Genomic DNA, 27,535 nt, shown 5'->3' on the forward strand with positions numbered 1-27,535 from the left:
AGTGATTACAGCTCAGTTACTGGGAAGAACTCTGAAGCAAATGCAAAGGGCAAATAATCAATGTCTTGCTCTTGTTGAAAGTACAAGGAATAAAGCTATTGTTTTTGTTAGGAAAATTATTTGGGTCTTCAAGGCAAGTGCTTGGACCTTTGCAAACAGAGACTTACTGCTTTTCCTGAGACAGTCCAGTCTTGCAATGGAATACATGTTCTTATTATTGCTATAATTTGCAGAGACTATTCTGAGGATATCAATATTGCTTATAAGTAGCTTTCTGCACATAATTTCAGAACAAGCACCCATTCATACTTGCAGGGATCATCCCCAGGGATCTCTTTTCACTTACACTCATGCTATCAGAATAATTTCTTAATCTGTGATCCAAAACATACAGTGGGAATTTAAGCCATTGATTTCCAAAAGGAAGATGAAGCGAAACACCTACTTGATATTCTGTTTCTGTAAACACTTAAACTAAGGTCTGCTTGTAACTGAACTACATGCTTAAGCATCTGTTGAATCAGCTTTTGTAAGGGCTGTAAGGTATAAAGTCTGCTGCATTCAACCTTTACTATACATTATAACCTTAGAAAAGACACCTAAGGAAGCTTGTTTCAACACAAACCACCCTAACTTTCTCACATAAATGGGCCCAGTGCTGAAACCACTTTATATGAAATAAAGCATCTGTAGAGTAGACAGTAGTCAACCAGTCTGCTTTATGGGGAAAACAATATAACTAGTACTGAATACCTCCAGTTACATTTCAAAGGCACTAACTGTACATGAGTAGTTGGTGTGAAGGTAGAGGTAGTTACAAAAATACATAGCGGAAGCTCCCAAACCTAGAAGGCCTGGAACTTCAAATACATTTTTATTACCTTCAATTCATGTTATTTCTACAATATAGATGCCATCCGTATTTGTATATGTGAGCTGGAAGCCAAGGAGTCAGATAAATAATTTGAAAAAGCAAACTGTTTACATAAAAGTCCCAGTACAGAGATACATGTAAAGCAGAAAGTAAATGCCCTCTGTTACACAAATTTGCTTTCCTGCTAAGTGACATGTTTCTAGTATACTGCTATTTTCTTAATATTTCAGTTTAAGGTTACATCTACTGTACTAGTGGGGAAGCATGAACTTGATTCACGTGGATTCATTTGGCATGTCCCTTCTTCAAACTTCAGATGCACAGAATTATACCTATAAAACCATACCTTAGGAACAGTTGCAATTGAGACACATCATTTGGAGCTAAATGATTTCCAAGACTTTCTAAGTATCTTGCTGATTTTAATTCACAGTATCTAATTTCTTCACACTACATATTTTTTGGTTGGTTTATGGTTGTTCTTCCTTTTTCCCCCTCCTCAGAAATTAGTACGTTGGCCCATATTTCCTTATACTACTTTCCTTGTACTTTTATGCTAAATGGAAATTCTCTCAAATGTTATGCAGTTGATATAACCTTTCCCACTTTCCATGTCTGCTAAAAGTAGTTGAGTTATAATCCTTTTTGTAAACAAATCTGATCAGTGCAGGATTCTCCTTCTGGACTGACAGAATTCAAGGCTTGTTACTTCCTGTGGGCCTCAAATCTACAGCTAAGATTTGTTTCCAGATTCTTATGCTCTGATATTGCTTTTCAATCCTGTTTCAGCTGTATGCTGATGGGCATGCTTAGGTATCAATTGCATACTTTAATTAATAGTAGAAATACTACAAAGCATCTGAACAGTTTAATCAGTACTACCCCAGGATATGCTTTAAAGAAACACGAGAGCTCCTAAGGATACACTACACAGCAAACTGCAGGTTTAATCATGACTTGTTTTCACATGCCTGCAAAACTTCAATTAGTTAACATGAATTACAAAATGAAAGCATTATTCTTGTATGAAGTGGTAACTGGAGTTCAAACTCTAACATAAGTATTACTATGCCATAATTTCTCTTCTAACATATGTTACATAGATTAGCTCTGTCTTCATTTCTTCCATAAAGATACATATCAACAGATTACCTCTTACTTACATTTAAGTCTCCCCAGAGAGCAAGCTAAAATATAGAAACATCCACAGCTTTGTATACTATGTTCATTATTTCTGAGGAGAGATGAAATGGTCATTTCCATTGATAGACATAAACTTGGCTGAGCACATCCTCAATAAATGCTATATTTTGACTGCATAAAAAATTAAGTTGTATAAGTTCATAGGCACGTTGGTTTTTCTCAAACATGCAATTCATAAGGATGCAGTGTTAAGGATCTATGATACCGGCCATGATAGGGCCAGGGCCAGATCACTGGACATTCACACCAATATGGTGAACAGCAAAATGGCGTTTATTACAAGTGAGCTCTAGCTTATATTCCCTATGTGCTTCGTCTACGCCCCTAAAGCACGCGTCATACATCCATCACAGAGCAGGGGAGGTCCTAACGCGTCACATCCTGACATCGCCTCGTTAATGCCTACTCCTGACGTCACATCCCGATCTCGACGCCAGACGCCTAATACAGTATCTGCAACATAAGGAAGATGCAAAACTAAAATATACAAGGTGGGTCGACACGTTGAATGTAAGTTTGAAATACAGGGTCATAAGCAAAATACAATTCATTTTGCTTCTGAACTGCTTGTTCAATCAATTGCTTTGACACTTCATATTTCTTCTCACCAATTCATACATGTCCTTAATCTTGCTCTTTTATAGTGAAGAAGACAGATACTAGCAACAGTCAGATCTATGTTCCAAGTCCTTGCACAGCTTTAACTAAAGAACTGCACTCCTTCAGGCAGGCAGACCTGCAGGATGATCAGTGTCAACTTCCAGACACAACAAAAGTATCATGTAGACCAGGATGCATTGTCTTTTACACTTTCACAAGACTATGGTTTGAGGAGGTCTGAGAAACATGAATTTGCTAAGATGAAATGGGAAGATGGAAGGTCTTAAGAATTAGATTCCAAACCAGTCCACGTGCTAGTCTGAGACTCGCAATACTTTTTCTCAAGCGATGCTAGAGATAAATCTGGAACACAATGTTAGTTCTGGCCTTGAAGATAACTAAATTCTCTTCATGTTGTCAAAATCAAAGGCAAAAGCCACAGATAACATTTGAGCAAAGATCATGGTGTCACTGCATTATTTCAATTGATTTATCCAGTAAAACAGCAAAACAGTTCCAGCATAAGAGATAAATATTTGTATGCTCTGTAGATAATATTTGTACTGGAAAAATATATTGCACACCTTATTCAGAACTGTAATCCTCATGAAAACTGATGTTGCAAAAAGTCCAAATGCTGAGTTCATCTCAGAGAGCCAGGCATTATTTAGCTGCTGTTGTCACTGCTGAAACACACTGCCCACTGCCTCTTTGTGCTCACATCCACTTTGCTTTCCACAGATGTTCAGCAAATGTTGACGAATGTCAGTGGACACACTTCTTTTCAGCATGGAGGAATTCAGTGACACACCTTTGCTTCACACGCACCTCTGTGTCAGACACCATTCTATCAGGCTGCCCCTGTGCTGCCATCTGTCACACAGCAACAAAATGTGCTGGGGTACTGGTGGGAAGGTTTAGCCCTTACTGTCATACCACCAACATCTGCTTCTGATGTTGTAGGCCAACACCATGAAACAGGAAGCGTTACTTTCAGAGCCACCCTCATATTAGTGATCCAATCACTTTTATGACATTTCTGTGTTTAGAGTTTGCCAATTGCTAGTGCTATAACTCCTCGATTTTGGCACATGGCAATCCCAGGTTAAGAAGTTCAAACTCACTGAATTGCACTGACAAATAAATGTTGTGCTCAGCACTTCACAGGGACAAACCCTAATTACAGTCCTTGATCTATTTATTTATTTATTTATGTTGTGCAGCCTTTCTGGGAATACAGTCTGTTACAGGATTTAACCAAATACACTTGTACTCCTGTGAAGAAGATTACTCCTTTTTTCTTTTTATTTTTTGGGGGGGAGGGGGGACTAGTTCTTACAATCTGCCCTATGATCTTTGCACCATGAAAACAAAACAAAACAACAACAAAAACCCAAAACAACAACAAAAAAAAAACATAAATCATGGTAAATCAAGGTAACTTCTACCCTGCCATGTTATTTCTTTCTGATAAGCCTCATCATGAAGATAGCTAACACTGAGTTTATTATATAACACCCCCTCCCTGGAGTTGTTCAGTGCCAGGCTGGATGGGGTTTTGAGCAGCCTGGTCCAGTGGGAGGTCCCTGCCTATAGCAGGGAGTTAGAACTAGGTGATCTTAAAGGTTCTTTCCAACCCAAACCATTCTATGACTCTGTTACAAAACTCAACATCTTCCTAGATGAAATATGTCCTATGGGACTCACTAGAAATACCTCAGCAACAATGATTTCTTCACAGGCAAAAAAAAAAAAGATAGAATTTCACTTATGTTCTATTGTTTAATATTATTCTTCTCTTTAAGTCATAAAATGAACATGCTGTAAACCTGCACAATGGCCAGAGCACTTGTTTGTTTACACTAAAGAGAATGACTAACATAAGCTCGGGCTTGGCTTCTTTTCATCAGATCTCTAGGATTTGCAGTGTATACATGATAATGCTTCTGATTTTATAAGCTGATGTTCTGTTCAGCTCATGTACAGTTGCTTGTAAGCTAGAAGGAAAACTGCACATATAAAATAGTCATTAGGAAGTAAATATTTTTCTTTGTGTATAAATGTATTGCACCTTCATAGTCAAATTTGAGATATCAGAATTGTACAAGACAAAAAGGTCTTGTACTTCACTCTCACCAGATCAAAATCAGTGCTTATTAAAACACTCAAACATTTATGTAAACCTCAGTCACAAGAATTCTACAATTTCTAGTAGATATGTCTCTCAGTGCTCAAACATCCCTACTGTTGAAGTGTTTTCCAGTGTCTGACCTAAATTTTACATGCTGCAACATAAGCCAAACACTTTCTTTACCCACTACTACATTCTTTGTGGCAACTGCCTTAATACAGATTCTATTTTCCTCTCAAACAGCTCTAGAAGAAAGAACTCCCAGTCAATGCACATTCCTCTACTAGCATAAGCAGCACTTCAGAAAGTCTCTACTTGTTCCTAGTGTTCTCCTTTAGGTTCTCCTCTAGTCATATATAGTTGGGTCCAAAAGTGACAGTTCTCAGAAGTGACATATCACTGAGGAAGAAAGGGTTTTAAAGGGAAAACACACAAAAAATTTATTTGACACAAAACAAAACAAAACAAACAAAAAAACCGCAGAGACAAAGGATAGATACAGTTTGATTTTGTAATGCTATTGAGGGGCCTCCTCCAGCTACCTTTGTTCAGCCTGTAGTTCCCACTGTCAAAAGGGCCCAGCAGTGGCCATGACTATAAGGAAAACAGTCAGAGCAGTGAATAGCAGTAAGGGCCAGACCTGTATCCCTTCTTCCACTCTCCAGGTATTAAAATGCTAAAATTAGCAGATAGCATAATGAAATGCAAAGAATTTTTTTTTTTTCCACATCAAACACTATTAGAAAGTGAATTACTTATTAACAAGGCCTCCCTGCCTTTTGAGCAGGACAGGGTGAAACACCTTATCAATACATTGATGCTAACTGGATGTTGTGACTTGATTTGTTGTGACGTTGTGATGTTGCAACATCACAAGAAATCAGAGCAGAAATTGCTGACCTCCTCCCCCACCCATTACTAAATCTAGGCCATCTACTCACTAATATCCTTATAAACATGCATTCCTGATTGCTCTTGAATCCTCATGTATTCATTCATTCCCCTTTCCTTCCTATCTGCTTCTGCAGTGCATTTTATTACACTTTTTATTTTCTAAATCATTTTATCCAATAGTCTTTCAATTTCCCATCCCGCAGTCATATTAGAAGTCACTGTCTGTTTTTCTGGGGAAACAAATGTTACTGCTGGTGCTAAAGAGTTGTGGAAAAGCCTACAGGTCCGATGTTCAGATTCCATTATAGGATATTAAAGTTGCTGCAAGTGGTAGGGAAAATAATGCTTTATGGTCAATTTCTTATCTGCATACATCAATTTTTATCAAAAGCATGTATACTGGCAGATTCTGTTGAATGCAGTTCAGCTGTTTCGGCCCCGCTACATAAGCTTGTTTCTGGAAGTTAATAACAAAACTCCTGTTTGTTCTCATTGGGAATAAGTAATTATTTGCAAGCTTGATTACTCTTTACTCAGTACCACATTAGCTCAGAGAGGTTGAAAGGTCCTTCACGCTGCACCACCCCCCTCCCGGTGGGAGCAGACTACAGCATCAGGAGTGGCAGTGCCAAAGAAAGACATCTGATTCGTGTGGCGCCTGCTCCACTGCTGCCTGACACTAGAAGCACAAAAAAAAAACAAGGGTACAAGTCTTCAATGCTAAAGTTTGCAGGGGCCTGCAGTCCTGTTTCCAGGTAGCCCTAAGATGAGGTATCTTGCTTTCACTAGTGCTACGAAGTACTAAGCCTTCAGCCTCACACACAGTTCTTTTCAAAGATCGCTAACAGCTCTGTGCCTTATCGAGACCGGTGGTCTTGGCTGTGCTGTTAACATCACTACAGTCGTATGCTCCAAAGTCTCAGCTGACCACAAGATGCAGCCGTACCCCACTCCAGCGGGCAGCCAGGAGCTGGCACCTCACTGCGCTGCACGTGCAGCGGAGCTCTGCGGTGTGAGGCAGCGCGGTGCCCGCTGCCCTGACATCGGAATGCTAGCGCGCCAGGCTGGAGGCCACCATCTGCCCCGCCATTCTCTGTGGAACAAGCAGGACACGGCGGCCGATCAGTGAACTCAGAGCTCACTTCCAAGCATCAGCCGAAGGCTGCGAGTACAGCAGGCGCTCCTTCCCCACGTGGCCTTGCGCTCTCTGGAGCGCGGTTGTGTTTGACATCCGGGGCTCGGGTGTTTACCTACAAGAGGTATGGACGCATGGGTTTGCCATTTCGAAGCGATTAAAACTGCTCCTGCGCTGAGCGGAGGAACGAGGCTGTCGCGCCGTGCCGAGCCCGCAGAGCGCTGCCTTCTCTGCCACCTCTGCTGCGTTTGGCTCCGCGCCTACGCCTCTGAAGAGAAAGTAAAGTCAGAGCGACACGAGGCGTCCGGGCCCGCACGCCTTCCTGCGCCGCAGGAGTCTCGAGCAGACAACACTCAGCCGGGGAGCAAGATGACAGAGAACGCCAAGAGGTGCCACCTGCACCTGCGGCAATCAGGCCGTCCCGCAAAAGCCTCCCGCACCCCTAACGGCGGCAACAGCAAGGCACGGTCCTGGCACGGTCCTGTCCTGGCACGGCACGGCACGGCACGGCACGGCACGCCCCCCTCCGCCCTCCCGGCAGCGCCAAGCCTCCGCCCCGTGCCTACGCCTTTAAGAGCTTCCTGCGGCGCCCCCACGTGTGCGATCAGCTGATCGCGACGTCGCGCGGGGCGGGGGCTCCGGCCGCTGCTGCCGAGCGGCGGGGCGCTGCGGGCGCGGGGCTGGGGTTGGTTGCGCCGCCGCTGTGCGCCCTCCCTCCCTCTCGTTTCCTTCCCTCCTACCGAGCCCTCCGCGCGCGCAGGAGCAGCGGCTGTGACAGCGCCGCCGTGCAGCGCCGGCGCCCCCACAGCCTCCCCCCGCTCTCGGGGCGCCGGCGGCAGAGCCCCCCCCGGCTCCGTACCTGGCGGCTTTAGCCGAACCCCCTCGCGCCCTTCCCGGCGGGCAGGAAGCGCCGTTCCCCGGCACCGGGGCGCGCTGTCAGCGGGCGGGCGGGCGGGCGGCCCCGCGGAACTCCTCGGCGGTACATGGATTACCTGGTAGGTCCCCCCGCCCGCGGAGTGCGGCCTGCCCGCGGGGTGGGCGCGTCCGCCGGGGCGTGCAGCCGCCCGCTCATTTGGCCGCTATTACATCGCTAACGCCGTGACCCGGGCCGCGGCTGCGCTACTAAATGCATGGGCGCGGGGCACGCTTGAATGGGCTAAATTGTCACCGCGGGCACAGCGGCGTTTATGGCTCCTTAATGAAGATTGGCCTTACCGGCCGCCGAGATCCTATCGGGCGCGCCGCCGGCGGGGTCGCAGCGAGGGGCGGCGGCCTCCCGCCAGCGCTGCACCTGCGGACAGCGGGGCGCCGCGCGCCGGGACGGCCCCGCGCCGGGTGCGGGGAGCGGCGGGTGAGGTGCGCGCCCAGGGCTGCCCCGCGCCGGCAGGGCCGCGTGCTTTCCCTTCCTTGATGATGAGCCGTTGTAGCTTAGAATTGCTCAGGGATGTTCTGTTGCACCCACAGCTTCTCCGTGCTTTCTTTCCTGAGCGTGTGTAGCAGAGCCGAAGGTGAGCCCTGCCTGGCAGGCAGGCTGCTCTTTAAGAACCTGGTTAATGAAACACTGATAATAAACTGCTGTGCACCAAGGGCAGCCTTGCAGCTCCTTTTGGGCTTGGTCCTGTTCCTTGGATTTTTCCTTTATAACTTATGTCCAGATGGAACTGGCTGTAGTGTACTGTTTGCAGCGCTTATGTTAATCTTTGTGGCTGCCACCTGCTGAGTGGATGCCCAGCTACCTCAGAACCTTATCTTTAATAAGACTTAGTCATGGGGAGTGCATTCTGTTCATTGGAGGGAGGCAGGTTCTGAGTATCTCTACATTTTTTCCCTTACTCTTTTTATCCTGTTTGACCTCTTCCATTTTCTTTTCCTTGCTGTTTTGTGGGCTTCTTTAGTGCCACCTCTTAGTTAAAAATAACTAAGTAAATAAGAAAATGCAGCATAACTGTGGCCTGAGCCTTCATGCAGTCCTTGTTTCGTGCTTCTGTTGTATTAGGGAATGTCTGTGGGGTAAGACTTACCCCAGGCCTGATGTATCTTGTAGTGCCATGTGAGACGTAGGGGCTTTGCTGTAGGAGTTGCTACCAATCAGCTTTTTTTATAAAAAAAGTAAGACATTGGGAATGACAGCTCAAGTGGGCTGCTAGCAGGCCACCAGCTGTGGCCGGGGTTAACATCACTTCTCCTGGAGCAGGAGGACTCCCTTAGATCTTTGGCATGCTTGCTGCAACTGCCATCCACACAGTTGTAAATCAGAAAAGAAAAGAAATCTGGAAGGCTTTAATTCTTGTGATGTGTACTACTTGGAAAGAAAACAACCTGTTTAGCAGTATTTTCTCATGCAGTTGTGCAGAGGTCTTTTCTTTCCAGTTCTCATTTTCACCAACTGTAGGAGATTGGTCCTCCTTCCTTTCTCTGTTAATGGTAGTAAATGGAAAGTTTGTGCTGTGCAGAGGGTGGGGGCACTTAGGAGATTCTGCTCTGACAGAAGGATTTGATGGAGTGAGTGAGGAACACAGTTCTTTGCAACCCTGGGGGACCATAGGGCTCCCACAGAATACCTGTTGCTCTGATGGGCCCACTTTTCATGCAAGACCTGCAGTTGCAGCAAGGACATTAACCTTTAGGTGTGGAACCTACATATCCTGGTTACTTTCATGAAAATAAAAGTGTGTTAAAGTTTTGAGTTATCGAGCTTTAGGCATTCATGTTGGTGTCTTTGACCTGTGTAGGCTTCAGCTGCTGTACAGAACGTCTGTTGTGCATGCAATGGGAAGAACCAACATGTTGAAGCCTTACAGGTTCTCTCTGCTTATGCTGAGGAACACCCAGCAGAGCAGAGAGCTGATCTTTCTATGTGCAGGAAGACAGTTTGGTTGGCCAGACAGGGAGCTCAGCAGAAGAAGGTTGGGGCAGCGAGGTCAGAGTTGCTGCAGCATGGGCTTTGGGGTTGCGCCCTCTCAGCATGGAGTTTGCCCACAGCTGTCACTTCCCTTACTAATGTAGGATGCTCCTGGTGTCTCAGGATGAGGCCGCTCTAGTGGAGGATTTGTTCTTTAAGGAACTGCTTCCAAGAAGCACTGAATGGATAAAGTACTGGTATTAGGTGAGCATCTTCTGCTGTGCCTGGTTTGGCTTTGCACTGTAATGGAGCAGTCTATAGTAGCTGATAGAAGTGCTCTTTTTATTTCTTTTTATCGATCTAATCACAGTGTTAGGAGTGGTATTTTTTGTGTTCTTATTTTAATAGGCATAGATGAGCCAAGTTCAGCTTTCAGAAGAAAAACCAGCTTCGCTCATTTAAAGGTGAACTCCTTTAAAACATCCTATGTGAATGCAGCTGCATCAGTATACAGCAGCTATGGTTTTGTGTCTATGTAATCCTGTAGTGTGTCTGCAACCATCTTCTACTTCATTCTTGCTGCTCTGTGTCCGGAAGAATTATAGTGCATACACAGTCTTGTGTTGGCTGGCCTATGTTCTGTAGACTATGCTTAATTTATGACATTATGTCATGATGCATCTTGTGAAAAGTATGGCTTGTAACCACGCTTGCTGTGTTTGCTTAGAGAACCTGTGGGGAAATAGTGGCAGTGCTTCAGTTTTCATGGGTAGTGCAGATCTTAAGCTGATGAGCAGACTTTCACAATACAGTTCTTTAGTGGCATCCTCTGCATTAGATAATGATCTTACACTAAACAATTGCATATATCAGCCTGATCTGTGATGAGCCTTTAAGAGCTGCTTTAGAGGATGATGTAGCAATTTGAATTGGTGTGAACGGAGGTGGGGGAAAGTTTTTATCTTGCTCTGAGAGTTTGTAAGATGTGTAAGTTGCTCATAACAGATGAGAAGAGCACAATAACACTACTTGAGAGAGCAAATTCTCAGCTACAAAACAATGTTTTTCAACACAGCCACCTCCGTCAGCTATGCGTTTTTGACTGTGATGAGCAGAGGCCCGCATGCCATGCTCGTAAAAATCTGCATGGCCAGTCAGAATTGTCTTTCACGTCACTGTTGCCACTGCTGAACTGCCTCCCTGTGCTCACATCCACCGTTTGGTGTCCACAAATGTTCAGCAAGCATCAGTGAATGTCAGTGGGTGCCATTTTTTCCACATGGAGGACTTCAGTGATACACCTTTGCTCTGTATGCACTTCCATGTCAGACACCGCTTTGCCAGACTGCCCCTCTGCTGCCATCTGTCCCACGGCAACGACACGGAACGGGATGTCGGCGGGAAGGTTCAACCTCTACTGCTGTACCACCAACATCTGCCTCTGACGTTGTGGGCCTACACCATAATACAGGAGGCATTACTTTTGGTTCAGTCCTCATAAACTTGTTAACCTTCTGGATGTTTTTTTGCCCTTAGCATTTTCAATACGAAAACTTTTCCTTAAAATGAATCCTATACTGTGTAGTATATGCCTATCTGAAACTGAAGGTAACACTTGTGTGAACAGCTGTATCAACTTCAGTGTCTTTTTTCATCACTGAAGTTAAGCATGAGTTTTGAGAAGGCTGCACAATCTTCTTAGCTCTTATTGCTTATTACTTATTTGCTTATTGCTTATTACTTATTGCTTATTGCTTATTCTTAGATCTTGTTGCTTTGTTGGAGACTTTTTAATGTGTTTTTTTTTAAAAAGCACTTTTTTTTTTATTCTTTGTACATTTGCTAGCTGTACTGAACAGTTTTATCTCTGTTATGCATGCACAGATGGGTTCTGACTAAATGGAACTTAATTTACAAATTTTATGTGAGCAGACCTTGAAGCGACTTCAGAATTTCTTGTTTCTGCATGTTCTTAACTGAAGGTCTAGATAGTTAGAGTTCAAGCAGTCCTGCATCTTTTTGTGTGGTCAGCAACATATACCAAACTGGTGCTTTGATGAACAGTAGCAGATTTAAAAAATGAAAAATAAAAAATTGTTTCTGAGCAACTTTACTTTCCTTGTTCATGGGGGTGGATAGTAATAGGACAAGGGGGAATGGTTTTAAACTGAGACAGGGGAGATTGAGGTTAGATATTAGGAACAAGTTTTTTACTTAGAGGGTGGTGACGCACTGGAACAGGTTGCCCAAGGAGGCTGTGGATGCCCCATCCCTGGAGGCATTCAAGGCCAGGCTGGATGTGGCTCTGGGCAGCCTGGTCTGGTGGTTGGTGACCCTGCACATAGCAGGGGGTTGAAACTGGATGAGCATTGTGGTCCTTTTCAACTCAGGCCATTCTATGACTCTATACTTGTAAGTCCACCTTGAGACCTTCCCTTTTACTGAATTGGACCCAGAACAGACTTGATTTGCAAAGTGGTGAGATCAGCTGGTTGTGATCCATCCTGTATTTCTGGTGTATTTCAGATCTGCTCTGACCGCTGCTGTTGCCTGTTATTTGATAGTTACAGGCCTTGAAAAACATTCTTTTATATTCTACAAATGGCATGATGTAATTGTCTGCTGGAAGATTTGAGTGCTTTTTCCACTGAGAATTCATCAGCTGTGTAGCTGCTGTTCCTTTTCTTGAGAAAGGAAGAAGGGGAAGATGTTCATGCGGGTGCTTGCAGCTTTTTGTTCTTAGCACATACAGCTGTTGCACCTGCCACCTACTGTATGAGCAACAAAAGTCTATGGCGCCTTTAGCTCTTTATGCATGCTAAACTCCCCTCTCATCGTAACAATTTTTGTCTTCTGTCACATCATTATCAGTATTATTGGGTTGTCTGTTGTCTCATTCATCAGATATATCATTACTGAAATTACCCTCAGTGTAGTGCACAGTGGCTTAGATATTAGGGTCTCATTCCTACTTCAGTTTGGAAAGCTGGTTAGGCACAAGTATGAGGGGTCTGTCTGATAATTCTTTCAGAATTAACGTACAGCTTAATGCAGAATAGGCGTCAACTTATATATGAGAGATCAACTAGTGTACAGGGTGCACACAGCTGTCTTTGTGTTAGGATCGGATTCGAACTTTTGACTTTACTCATCCCTGCTTTATGTGGGTTTGCGTTGCAGAATGATCACATGAACTTGAGTTTTTTTCAGGTGAAACCAGGTTGGAAGATGTGCTCAAGTTGTTTTAAGTCTGCAGGACCAGGTCAGAACTAGTCTGAACTAAAATGCCAGATGTATGTAGTGTGAATGTGTTGTCTTCAGTTCAGTGCCCTTGCTAGGCAGTACTGCTTGCTGTTGTATACGTAGCTGGGGCCACTGAGTCTGGAAGTGGGATGATTGCTCCTTCTAATTATTTTCTGCATCAACAAAGCTGTGTAGATAGAAGCCCCAAACAAGTTTTGGAGCTCATAACCCAAAACAGTTGTTTTGGCTAGGTTTCTGTTGGTGTTTCAGCTCTACAAGGCATAGCATTCAAATCTAAATTAACTGGGAGTGGTGAATGGAATTCAGAGGAAGAAAGCTTCCTCTGAATGAGCATGCTTCTGATTTGGGTAAGTTTGGGAATTCAAGAACCTGATCTGGCTGAAGACCTGGAAGAAGTGCTGTAAAAGAATAAATGTTTCTCCTTGGTATTGATAACAGCTTTTGCTGAATTGAAAATGTTCTCAGCCACATAAATACAGGTAATAAAAATATCAGTGACATAGCTGAGCAGAAATCAAGTGACTGAAGACAGATGAGTGAGCAGAAGAGATGCACAATTTCTTTGCAGATAATGATAGAAGTGTTGTATTATCTCAGCCTGCGATAGGAAGCATTACCAAATTCTCCACATAAACTTTTGTTTCAAGAGTTGCTATTGGGAAGGCTGAAATTTGACACAGTTACCTTGGGAACACAGAAGAATGCGTTAATGTGATTATTATCCCAATTACGAGACTGAAATAACAGAAGTATTGCAGCTCTAGAAATTTCATTCTTTTTAGAATGAAACACACTGAAGAAGCAAGCAAATTAGAACATATAAAATCAAATTACCATCTTGCCTGTTCCGTGATGAGGATTGAATTAGAGTGGTAGATGATATTACGTCAAAAAATGTGTTCCAGTTGCTGAAAACGTGCTTGTCTGTTTGTTACAAATAGCCCTACCTTTTCCTTGTGAGTTATTCCAAAGGCTCAATATGGGTTGGACCCAATGTTACTCTGCAGAATGCTGCTCCTAAGCTCTTAAGTTAGAGCTCCTGATTAGAGGCAGCATGGTGATTATTTTAACAAAAAGTCATAAATAAAAGCTTTTATGAAGTGAGAAGGTCTATGTTTAGTAAGGACAGAATATTCTTCCTCATATTCCATGCTGATTAGCAATTTTGGCTTGCCATCAGTATTATCAGCTCCTGTTTTTAAATACTGCCAGCTTGTGATGCCGCTTCTTTGAAAGCCTGAATTCTGAAGTTTTGTGATTACGTGAGGATATCGGCCTTCCATTAGCAAAGGAAATATTTTTAGTTTCAGACTTAAAAGCGTGAATGTGGATCCTTATAACTCTCAAATAAGGAGAGAATACCTTTGGTACTTGCGCTTGTTTTGTTTTTAACTCACTATTTTGGGTTATGTTGGTTTAGCCTTTTTTCCACTTAGTGTGCATCAAAACTTTCTGAAGTGCAAACTGTCTTACTATCTCTGGGGACCATACCAATACCAATAGGGTATTCAGTATTATAATTGAACAAGCAATTGGCTCATTTCACACTGAAGTTCCTCAGGATACAGAAATTTTCTTTTGGCTGTCTGGTCATCTGGTAAAGTGACTGTACTGATACCTGGCACGAGGATGTAAGTATCTTCCTGCTAGCTGAGAAAGAGAACTGAGAAATGAACCAGGGAGCCTAGCTGACTAGTAGTCTTATGTTTAGACCCAGTCTCACCCTGTGGCTTTGCATATGAGGACAAGCAGTGGGAAGAACATGTGTCTTTGTGCAGTACTTTGCTTTTTATGCTTTTAGTGGAGCAATGGAAGAACTACTTATTCATAGGACTTTATTTACTTTTGGCATGGGAGAGTTGGAGGAAGAAAGATGGTATCCAAGAGTCACCAAGAATTTTTAATATGGGGGAGGCTAGTTTGCAAATCTTTCTTGGTTTCTGTTTTATTTTCTTTTTTTCATTTTTTTTTCTTTTTTCCCCCTGGCTGCAACTTGGAGACTTTTGATCGAAGAAGCATCTGTTTTCCACATTCTTACTAGCAACTACTGTCTAGTCTTCCATTATTTGATTTCATATGTAACACAGATGCAAGACTTTGAAGCAATTAAGAATGAAGTAATCTTTCAGCACCCTGTCAATAACGAGTCTCATAAATGAAAATTGATAGTGATATCCTGGCAGTGAAGGAGAAGAGAAAGGAGAGGCTACAAGGGAATTTCATGTTTGTTTGGTTGTATTAGTTGCATGTGCTTTGGATTGTCCATTGCATAGACAAATTTTAAGAGTTCATATTGAAACAGACATAAAAAAAGTCACTCTGTTCCTATTTCTATTGATGAAGGCTGCACCAAAAGTAATGCCTCCTGTATTATGGTGTAGGCCCACAACGTCAGAGGCAGATGTTGGTGGTACAGCAGTAGAGGTTGAACCTTCCCGCCGACATCCCGTTCCGTGTCGTTGCCGTGGGACAGATGGCAGCAGAGGGGCAGTCTGGCAAAGCGGTGTCTGACATGGAAGTGCATACAGAGCAAAGGTGTATCACTGAAGTCCTCCATGTGGAAAAAATGGCACCCACTGACATTCACTGATGCTTGCTGAACATTTGTGGACACCAAACGGTGGATGTGAGCACAGGGAGGCAGTTCAGCAGTGGCAACAGTGACGTGAAAGACAATTCTGACTGGCCATGCAGATTTTTACGAGCATGGCATGCGGGCCTCTGCTCATCACAGTCAAAAACGCATAGCTGACGGAGGTGGCTGTGTTGAAAAACATTGTTTTGTAGCTGACAATACAGATGTATGGGTAGGCCCTAAAGTAACGATAGTGTTCAGGTAGAGGAAAGAGGATCTTTTTTAAAATGTCATTCCAACTCCAATAGCTGTCAATAAGTTATTGAGTCTTAAGAAAGAACAGGAAAGAAAACTTAATTTTGACACCGCTTAAATGCAAAGTTTACTTTTATCTGAATTACTCTGTTTCTTGTTGCTCCATTTCAGAATTTTGTAACACTGAAGAAGATAAAGAGAAGATGGCAGGGTAATCAAAGGAAAACAGATGCTTCTGTTGAAAGAGGTCTGTGTGGCACCACTATTAGGGATGTTGCTGAAATCATAAAGAGAGAGTCAGTAGGCAGTAAATTGTTTCTCTTGATACAAGAATTTGATGACAGTTATAATTGTTTTTTCCTACGAGTATGATTGAATTCTGGGCCTCATTTGTGTGGTTGCGATAGACCTAAATGAGTGGATTTCATATAGTTTCTTGGAAGACAGATCTGTTGGGGAATGTTAAACACGAGGTTCATCTGTGATGGTTGATCCTGAAGTTATTAGTGCTCAAACCTGAGAAAGATGTATCACTGAAAGATGGTTTTTGGTGCTTACTGTGTGCTAAACAGCTCCATGCCTCCTCTGAGGCACTGAGGGATCTAGATCTGGAATAGGAAGTCGCTCAAGGAAAATAGATATATTCTGGCTATTGGCCACCAGTCCTCCCCACGGTAAGCAGAATTGTACTGACTGCACAGGAGATGAGACATGTTCAGTGGGTTTTGTGAAAACTGTGTATCTGCTCCAGAGACCTGTAGCTAAGGGATTCCTCCTGCTGGGAGGTGCTGCCTCCCTATAGGACCAGAGGCTGTTGGGCTTGCAACATTTGTATCTTAACCAATATATGACTGATATATATGGCCTGCAAGGTTAGCATGAGTGAACCTGAAACTGCCAGTTTGGAGTGCAAAGTGATGATGTGTGCTAGTGAGTGATATCTTCTCTCAGTGCTTTATTCCTACTTAGAAACTTATATAATTTCAGGTTTCAGCAAGACTGGGAAGAAGGTCCAGGATTCTTGAGAAATATCTGTGCTGTTCTTACAGCTATTAATTGTGTGTTGGCTAATCTGCGTCTTTCACTATCATTGCAGTCCTGGAAGCAGTAGTGGAAAACTGTTCTAGTGAGAATATTACCTAAAAGAGGGGAGAGCATTGTTCTCTAGTGCATCCATTTGATTACATTTTATGATGACAGGAGAGTTCTTGGCACCTGCCCTATTCACACATCACTGGTTTTCCATCAGCATCAGATTTCTTCTAGGCTCTAGGCTGAGATGAATTTATCTAATGATTGCATAGAAAAAGATTGGTATTCTAAAAATCTAATAATGCGTAAGTACAGGAGAAAATTTAAAAAAAAAAAAAAAAGGTGTTGTTTATTCCTAAGAACTGTATTAGAAAGTTTGGAATTTTAATCTAGAAATGTGATTAATTAAATATGCTGAAGGCCTGTGTCATCTTGTGCAGAAAGATAAGCTTTCAGGTTACTGCTGGGAGTTCAGCAGACAAGCTTAACAAACAGCAGTTGTAGTCAGAGTTCCTACCACATGTACTGCAGCATAGCTGCATGCCTTTTTTTTTTTTTTTTTTTTATCTACATGTTCTTTAAAATATGTAAGCTCTGACAATTTATTTATGTAAAGCTGCTTGCAGATAGGTACCTTAGAATCTGTATATTGACTGCAGTTGTGTTGTTGGTTTTCATGTCTTTTATGCATTGAAAAATTAAAGGGGAGGAGCCTTTTCCAGGGAGGTCCATTAGTCCCACATTATTGCTAGGGTTGATCATATATTTGTATATCTTTATTGAACATCTAAATCTTTATTAAACTAAACAAAGGTATCACAAACATGAATAAAACCACTGTCCTCTTCTCACATTGCTTTCTGGTTTTGCAATTTTGGAACTAAGTGCTGTATCTTGTTAAGGATTGTGGCAAATGAAGCTGATGTCAATCTTAATGTTTCTGTTAGTTGGTAGAATGAGGATGGCAGCTCCTGTGATTTTAGCTGTCTGGTATTTGTTTCCTTTCCAAGAAGCTGATTAGAGTCCCCTGCTTGTCTCACCAAGACAGTGCCATGACTGCTTTTAACCTGGTGATGACAGCCTCAGGTGACCAGTTGCAGAACATGCTCTAATTCTTTAAGTTTGCTCTTTTGTTAACGTGGATAGGAACTTCATTTATTTTTGGTGAAGATTCAGATATTAAATCCGTGAATTTGTGCAGGTGCAGAATACAGTGTGTCCTGTATCAGAGCTGTGTTGTTTTAAAGCAGCAAATATGGAAATTATTTTGTATTGATGCTTATACTGATAACTGAGTGAGGGGAAAAAATGGATGGAATGCTTGTGGATTAAAGATTGTACAACTGCAAGGTGGACGTGTTTCAAAGTCATTATGAATAGTCACACTTCTGCAACGTATGATTGAAGTAGCAGTTTTGAGAAAATGTGTATCTGTTCCCTGAGTTATGGGTTTATGTGTCAGCTGCAGAAATAATTTCATGTTTGTGAAATGACCCTTTGCCTAAGCAGAAGAGTGGATATTGAGAAATGTATGTTTGTTACACTTGACATACTTAACCTGAAGACTTGTTTTCTCACTTTAGATATGTTAAATGACATCTGTTCTGACTAACTCTTTGTAGAATTGTATCAAATAAGGTATCTTTCTTTTTAATATTTTAGTTATGTTTTTAATTTTTTTCTTTTATTTTCATGCTTACCATGTAAAATCCTTTCAGAAAGCAACGATAAACTGTAAGTAAATGAAATGAAAGTTATCCAATGATTGTTTTGTTTCCAATTGTATAATGCAAAATGAACTGCAAAACCAAAGTGGTGAAAGACTACAATTATATTGGAGGCTTGGGGAAGGGATTCATATAATAATTAATAGAGTAAAACTTCAATGGTACAGTACATGACAGTAGCAGAGGAAATGTGCTGCTGCGCATTTACTTCCTTTGCAACCAGAAGGATTCGCCTGCTTAACAAACATAAATCTCTCCAAAAGAAATGCCTCCTGTTTATTTTCATGAAAACTACAACAGATACAATAGTGCAGTAGCAGTATTTGGTACAGCAAATTCTTTTCTACAAAACAATATTTCTGAACGTAGTCACCACTGTTAGCTGTGCAGTGATGAACAAGAACCTGTGTGCCATGCTCATAAAAATCTGCACCAGCAGAGGAGGCCCACTGTTGTCATTGCTGAAATGCACCACTCACAGCTTCCATGTGCTCACGTTGACTGTTTGGTCTCCATGAACATTCACCAAGCATCAATGAATGTCAGTGACTGCCATTTTTTCTGCATGAGGGAGTTTGGTGATGTGTGTCTTTGTTCCATATACACTTCCGTGTGTGACACCATTTTGTCAGACTGCTCTTCTGCTGCCATCTATTGCATAGCAATAAAATGCAGTGGAATAGTGGTGGGAAGGTTCAGACTCTACTGCCTTACCACCACTATCTGCCTCTGATGTTGTGGGCTGACATCATAAAATAGGAGGCATTACTTTTGGAGTAGCTCTCAGGTAATGATGAGTCTTCCATCAAGATAGAGTCTGTCATGACACTGAATGTAGAAATCAATGTATGTATCATCCTTTGTGTATGTAGTGGCTTAAATTGCTACAGACTCAGGTTAAAATTGGGAAACTGGACAAGCTTGATGAGTTGTTCACAAGAACCTAGTGCAACAAATGCAGGGTGCTGCTCTTGAGCTGGGACTGTTCCAGACAGTGTACAGCTGGGGAGAAAAACTTCTTGAGAGCAGCTGTGCTGTGAAGGACTTTTGAGATTCTGATGTGAGCCAGCAGTGTGCACTTGAAGCCCAGATGGCCGATGCTGTCATGGGCTGCATCAGTAGAGGGGTGGCCAGCAGGGAGAAGGAGGGGATTGTTGCTCTGTGCTCTGCCCTCGTGAGGCCCCATCTGCAGTACTGCATCCAGGCCAGGGGCCTCCAGTGCAAGACAGATGTGGAGATGTTGGAGGTGGTCCAGAGTAGGGCTGTGATGACGATCAGAAGGCTGGAGCACCTCTACAAAGAAAGGCTGAAGGAGCTGGGCTTATTTAGCTCGAAGAGAAGGCTCCGGGGAGGCCTTATTCTGCCCTTCCTGATGTACAGGAGGGAGGCTGACTTTTTACACAGTCTAATAGTGATAGGACGAAGGGGAGTGCCTTCAAACTTAAAAGAAGGGAGATTGAAAGTAGACATCAGGAGAAAATCCTTTACTCAGAGGGCGGTGAGGCCCTGGCACAGGCTGCCTGGAAAAGCTGTGGATGTCTTCTCGCCAGTGGTGTCCAAGGTTGGGTTGGATGGGGCCCTGGGCAGCCTGAGCTGGTGGGTGGCAGCTCTGCCCATGGCAGGGGCCTGGGACTCGTTGATCTGTCAGGTCCCTTCTGACCCAAACCATTCTGTGATTCTGTAATGAATCACAGGCTGGATTCTGTGCAGTGAGGTAGGCCGATGCTGTGAGGAGTAGTATGGGTACTGTTCATTCCCCTATACAGCGTATAACATGACATTTCTCAAAGTCAGTTCTACTATTTTTCTGCTGCTTTTTTTTTTTTTCTTTCCCCTCTAGTGGGTAACTCAGAGTGGGAGTGGTAGAAATTGATGTTTCGTCTGAAAGTTGAAAAAAACCCAAAACACTCTGTCAATTTAAATGATATTTGGAAGCAGCATTCTTTCATCGGTAATAACATTAGAGTAATAACAATAGAGTAATAACATTGAAACACAGAAAAGAAAATCAACCGCGATGCTGAGATTTGATTTGAGGTTTTCATGCTGAATGTTTTGACTTTCAGACAGTTCAGTGAAATATTACTTATTTAAAATTTAAATGTAATAGTTCTAGCTATAGAAAAATGCCATGTAATTTTTTTTACTCTGTTCATAAGAGATGCTAAATAAATTCATGATTAAGAAAATGTGAAATGGCTAATTCATTCACAGTTTTTTTGGGTGGGTAGAAGGAAATTTTGTTTTCCTCACTGAAAATGTTTGAAGTCTATAACATCCGGCACTTTGCCTTCTACATGTTAAATACATGCAGATGGTGTATGAAATTGGTAAACACAGACAAAAAGTGTTCTATTGGGTTTCTTTTATTTTTACACGTGGTGAGAAAAGATTTCTCAAAACCTTATTTAAAGGAATTCCTTAAACTGTTTAGAATAAATCGTTGTAACCCTGATTTATTGTTCTTGATTGTGCATCAAAATGGCAAACCTAGAACACATTTTGCTTTGTGTTTGGGGGGAAGTTGCGTATATTTTTCTGGCTTTTTAATCCTATTTAAAGGAGGTCTTTTTAATCTGTTTCATCAGAAATTCATAGTCCATCCTCAGCATCTCTGGGTGACTGCAGAAGACATAGAATTGTGGCATCACAGCAGATTGGAAGTTGAGCGAGTTGAGGGTAAAAACTTTTGATATGATTATTGACAGCTGTGTCAGATTACATGGGATATTTATTCAAAACAGTAGAGATTTCTATTTTAAACATGAAAATCTCAGAAAGCGAAGGTAGCATGATTCCAGAAATAAAGAAACTTGGAGATATTTGCATTATTTTGCCAAAAGGAAGAAGAGGACTTTAATTATGATGTAGGAAGAGAAGAAGTATAGTATTTTAACATGGAAGTTCTCGCATGCCACTAGAAATGCAGAACATGTTCTGCAAGTGGTTTTTAAGCCAGAGTATATAAAGGTAAAGGGACTGAAAGCTTGCATGCAGAGTATTAGTGCTGTGTTTGGGTATTTGTGTAACATTGGATGATTGAAGGCCCATAATGAAATACTGAGTTAGTAAATACAGTGCTGTTGGCAGCTGCTGCTTTGTGAAAAGTAGTATGTATTTGAATAATCCGAATTTTTATGGCTTCTTTCACAGCTTGTTTAGTCTAGCCTTAGAAGAAAAACATAAAGAAATATACCATAAGACATTTCTTTCAGGGGAGAGGGGAGAGATAAGAGAGAGAACTTAATTTTTAATTACTCGAATTATTGTAACATCTTTATTTTAATTTCTTTAGACTATGTCTGAATGTATCCAGCTCTCATTTGCTGTTTGTAGAATTGGCATTTACACGGTAAGGCAATGTTCTAACTAAGTAACTTTTGTTAGCGTTAACTCCACTATGTGAAGTTACATAGTTTTTTGGGGGGATTGGGATTAATTAATACAACTAGTAGAAGGGGTTTGATTTATTAGTTTCCATAAGCAGAGTGCAGCATGGTTTATCCAGTTGGAGCTTTTTGAATGCAAGGACAGAAAAAAAGTATTTTCCACTTCAGTTAAAAAGTAAAGAGAAATCCTACCAACCTCTTGAAATAAGAAACGTTGGAATTCTTACACATGAATTACTGAGAATTCAGGCCTAAATTAATGGCCGAAGGGTTTGTATACTTCGCTTTGAAATGTTTATTATGTTTGAGCAATGTGGTGTATTAAAATGTTAGCTAAATGTATGTGCTGTTGTAAGCTTAGCCTTGAGTGCCATAACGTTATCCAAGTACTCTTGTTAAATCTCCCAAATCTTAATTAAGTCATTCCAAAGAAAAATGTTATTTCATGCTATTTCAAATGTGAATGTCCCAAATATGCTGATTTCCCTTAAATTTCACCTTCCTCCTCATTGCTTCTTTTACTAATGTTGAAAATAGATAAAAATTAATTGAGTAAGCTCCATTTACACATTATTTACACTACACTTGCCTAAGTCATGCTTCGAATCTTGGAGCTTTTGGAGTGAGAGTGCTGCTCCTATTGTTAATACTACTTAGGAAGAAACCTGAAACATGCCATTTCCTATTGTAGTAGGTGGTAAAGGCCAAGGGTGTGTGAATTTTGAACAGCTGTGATGCTGTTCAAAACCCATACACTCATGACACTTGGGAACTGAACTGCAAAGCTTAAAATTTGTTTTTATTCCTAGAATTCAGTACCAAGTGGGATTTTGTGTCTCCCAGAATGTCCCTTCCGCACCTTTCTGTGACATTTGCTTGTGTTCCATTTTCAGCATCTAATAGACTCTATTGTAAGTAAGAGAACATAACAGACTTGGAAAGTATATACAAAATACTCCTGGAAGAAACTGCTGCTTGCATTAAAATAATTGTTTAACTGTGGTATTTAAGATCCTCGGCAAGATCATCTTTCTTCAAATTCTTACATGATAAGAGTATGCTTATCTTGAAGTATCTGAACAGGCTACAGCATGAGGTTTTAATGGCTGCAAAGTATGCAGATCATCTGCCAGTTCTTTAAAAGGCTGTAATAAGCTGTCCAAATTCATTTGAGAGGATGTCCAAATATAATTGTGTGTATTGCAGAATTGAGTACAAGCAATATGTAAAGCAGAATAGTCTCTCTGATAATAATTTCTTCTGTTTAGTTTTAAAGTAGATAAATTTGGTCTTCTTACCTGCAGTTTACTGTGAAGTGATGGTAGCTGCAGTTATAGTGGTGGTTGGAAAATTGACATTTTGTTATGGCCTTTAGTCAGGCATAACCCTTAATTTCACTGAACGTTTTATATTACAAGATACAAATAATTTATGAGAACCCTGGAAGGGATAGATGTCCTTGACTGCTAGAATCTCTAGTGAGGAGGCTGATGAGTACGCTTTAGAGCATACAGAGATGCACTGCTGTGGACCAAGTATAGAGAGAAGACACCCTATGTGTTAAGCGTATGTGAAAGGTAGAAGAGCTGCTGTGGGAAAGTGCTTGTTGTGTAGAGTGCTTGCTTATAAAAAAAGTACCTGCTTTTAGAAAAAAGTCCTTCAGTTGATCCGACTGAGGAGAGTGTCTGAATGGCTTTGGTTTCCATGTTAATGGAGAAAACTGCTGATGTGAACACTATGTGGAAATGAAGTGTGATCGTTCCTCTCTCCACACATGGTTGTCTTCTTGCTCAGTCATGTAACGCAGTCCCTGGATTTGTTGCTCAGGTATGTGAACAATCTGTCAGCTTGCAAATACAGTGCTCGGCACTGATCAAGAAGCAAAACAAAACATTGTATTTTCTGTCTTATCAATCCTTATATCTTGTATTGTGTACTTTCTACTGCATGCTGTTTTGAAGGTTTAACAGATTTAAAAAAAATTTTTTTTGGACAAAAAACTAGGCAGTCTATCAAGTACCAGTCCTTAGCAATGCCATGTGTTCAGTTTGTACTGTATTATTTGGACACTTCCTGTTCTGCATGTCCTTGTACAGCACTGTAAGTATCTTGTAAAGACTTGTAGTCCTTTGGACTACAGACATCTCAATTGTTAGTCTGTTATCAGGCTGCTTATCAGTAACTCACTTGAGTACTCATTACTTCAGCTGTACTACTGCATTAACGAGGCTTCCTGTTTTTCAGGCCTGTACAGATTACAAGAAGGAGGAAGGGCTTATATAGATATCTATATCAGAAGTGACTGTGTTGCTTTCAGTTGCTATGACTAAGAGGCTAAAGCTTTGTTCTCTTGAGCTAAGAACACAGGTCCTTGCAAAACTGCAGAAAGATATGGTACCCATTTAAGGTGAACCAGATGAGATGTAGATTCAGTCCTTGGGAGAAGGAGAAACACAGTAATGGTTAATGTGAAAACTGCATAGGTATTTATAAGGAACTGGTGATGAAAGTATCCTAAAATCAAAGCTTTATAAGAAACTGAAATGGAAAACCTGGGGTTAGAAAACAACCAACAACCAACCAAGCAAAATAGAGCTCCATTTCCTTTGAGCCTGACACGTCTAGTATCTTGGCAGAAGTACCAGCCTTTTCAGACTTTCTTTTTGTTCTGCTTCACTAGTGGGTGAGTGCTAGGAACAGGTAGATGTGTTAGTTTCTGACTTTCCGTGGTTGTGGAGATTGTAAGCTCGTAAGAGCTTGTAACAAAGCTTTGCAGACATTTATGCTGTTATCATTAACTGCTTTTCTTTGTCAGATGCATTTTTTTAACCAAGTGAAAACAGTAGTGAAATGACTGTGAAGAGTCTAACCTACATGAACTTCAGAGGAAAAATAATCTGAAGTTTGCTGTATTTCTTGTAAAATAGTTTTCATGGTGGTGTGTTGGCTACCTTTGTAACTATTTAGGATTCCATATATATCAGCATATACAGCATACATGGTTGTATGCTTACACATTGTATCTGGAAGACCCTCTGGTATCCTGTACTAGATATTTTATCCTAAAATACACCCTCTGTCCTCCAACAACCCGAGGAATAAGCAAAAAGACTACTGATTTTCCTGTTGCATGTTGTCATGGATAACAACAAGGAAGGAAGCCTCTGCAGTAGTGAGAACCATGCAGAAAAACTTGGGAAGCTTGATCTGGGATGCATTAAGAAATAAAAATAGAAAATAAGACTTTCTGTTCTTGAAAAATTAGAAAGTAATCATTTTCCTTGATTTAGAACATGGCATCAGTAGATAAATAATTAGGGAAAACTCATTTAATTTAAAACACAATTCAGATAACAAAAAGCCCTCCGCAGGGCTTTCTCCTCACATGCCTAGTATGGCAAAACTGATGTACTCCAGCAGCATTGCATCAGTGTTGGCATCTTCTTCATGAAAATGATGAGTCATGGGTATTTTGGTATTAGTAGCCTTTTGGATTGAATTTGTGCAGTGAGATGTGGGAATAAAAGATGTTTTATAAAGCTGTGCTTACTGTAGTTTATATATGGTAAGCATAGTAAATGGTGCAAATGTTGCGCTCTTAGTTCTCTAGTTTACTTTGGATTAACTTACATTTGTCATTGTTTATAACGACAGTGATAAATTCATGTCTTGAAAATGGTTTGACTGGAAACAACTGTTATTCCAAGGAATTTTTCTGGTGTTAAAAGAAGACAGAATTAACATTTGTTCATGAAGTGGTGGAGGGAAGGCTCTTAAGAGAAGCCAGCTGTGGTAGTAACTGAAGGCAGTCATGGAAGAGAAGGTAATCGTGGGAGTGTGTTTGGAAAGGTTCACGAGCCAGCCTGTGAGTTATGGTATAGAAGGCTTCCTGTGCGACTCTTCCCCTCCCTGACGAGGTTTCCCGTTGGAAAATGCAAAGTTAAAGTAATAACAGAGCTCATATAGCATATCCTGTCTACTCCTCCCTTTCCCATGTCATGTCCTTGACATGAGCAGCAAAACAAAGGCACAAAAAGGCAGCAGGAAAAAATCCTTTTATGTTCTACCCTTTGGGAAATGCACACAGTTCCATTCACTGTTACTATTGATTTGTATGGCTGGACTGCTGGAAAGGTATCAATGTTTCGGCTTCAGCTTTAAATAAAAGTAACATACTGGCAGCAGAGTATCTACTGGCAGTGACTTGTGTTTGATGAAATAGCCCTGTATTTGATGAGAGTTTGTCTAATTGTTGCAAATGTGTAGCCATGTGTGTTTGTGTATTGCTTTTTGGTTTACGTGTTTTCATTTACGCTAACCTAAGTAGTTAAAAGGGAGAAGCGCTGATGTTATTCTGTGTGTATAAACATTAATATAGTAAGCCTTTTTTTTTCTTTTTTCTTTTAATATATGAGCTAGTAGACTGCTTTCCTGAAATGGAGAAAGTGCTGTAACTTTTTTTTTAATCAAATGGAGAAAGCCAAGGCAGGTTTAGTAGGAGATCATCCACTCCAAGGCAGGAGTGAGGATGAGAATACAATTCTCTTTCCTTTCCCAGTACAAAGTTCACTGGTCAAAGTGAACTGTTTTTAAATTGTTGAGCAGCCGCTCCTTGTGACCAGAGCTCATGATATCTTCCAATCAGACAGCTCAGTGGTTTGGTCCAACCAATGCAGATGTGACAACATTGCTTCCTTGAGCTACTGATACACTTTGTGTTGACAACCCTTTTGACAACTACTAAAAAATAGTATTTAGTTTTATTTTATTGGGAAATGCGTGGTTTACCAAAATAGCCTGTTAATTTTTGTCAGAATGAAATGTTGTCTGGCAAACTCGCATACTGGAATGGAGCTTTGTTCTGATCTAGAGATTGTTGCATCTGACCAGTCTGCTTTTTATGACCACTTCCTGTTCAAAGTCTCCTTGCTTTAGAAAATACCATTCTTGTTCCACAGACAATTAACTTGAAGGAGAACTAAGAGGAAAACCCAGATTGTTATTACAAGAGTCTCACTCTGTTGAAAGTTGCCTTTCAGTTTGTATTTATCAAAGCTGTGTGGTTTGTAATTGTGTACATAAACAATATTTTGTGTCTTCTTTTTGGAAGTCATGATTCCTGATCTTCAGCATTGCTCTCTTTCCAAAAAAACAGTTGAGTAACGTACTGGCAAAATGTCATATTTTGCCTTCAGTACTGGGTCTTCATGGAACATAAACTATTCCTGTAGGCGCAAGTGGCTGCAGGGGTTGTTGTGTGAGCATGGACTTTTCTGATGACTGCTAAGCATCTGCTAAGCATCTCTTCTTGATGTAGTTTGCGGAGTAGTGTTGTTAATTAAAAAAAAGATAATTAAAAAAAATTAAAAAAAAAGATTTGAAATGAATAATGGGTTTTGGATATTGAAAGTGCATATCAAAACACAGAATTTGTCAAAATTCCAACAAACTTCTGTTAGCAACATCACATTTGAAATTCGAGCTGGCCTATGATTGTAGGTTTTGGAAAGACAGTGTTGAAGCATGTTGGGTTCCTCAGTGGGAATTGTACAAATCAAACATTTGGATTATTAAGGGGACGTGAAGACTAGAAAAGACATTTCAGTGAAGGTGC

At 41.2% G+C, this 27,535-nt stretch overlaps 1 protein-coding gene across 1 annotated transcript in view; it reads left to right on the plus strand.

Annotated features, from left to right (window-relative positions):
- Positions 1–10,093: 10,093 nt before the first annotated feature.
- The window catches only part of ARL15 (ARF like GTPase 15), a gene marked incomplete at both ends in the record, with an annotated part of 215,514 nt that continues 198,072 nt past the window's right edge, over positions 10,094–27,535 (plus strand). The window contains 3 exon segments of the mRNA XM_079548400.1: positions 10,094–10,121; positions 10,124–10,143; positions 21,828–21,884. Coding sequence (XP_079404526.1) covers positions 10,094–10,121; positions 10,124–10,143; positions 21,828–21,884 — 105 coding nt within the window.

This window comes from Tetrao urogallus (assembly GCF_951394365.1).
Source record: "Tetrao urogallus genome assembly, chromosome: Z".
Classification (NCBI taxonomy): domain Eukaryota; kingdom Metazoa; phylum Chordata; class Aves; order Galliformes; family Phasianidae; genus Tetrao; species Tetrao urogallus.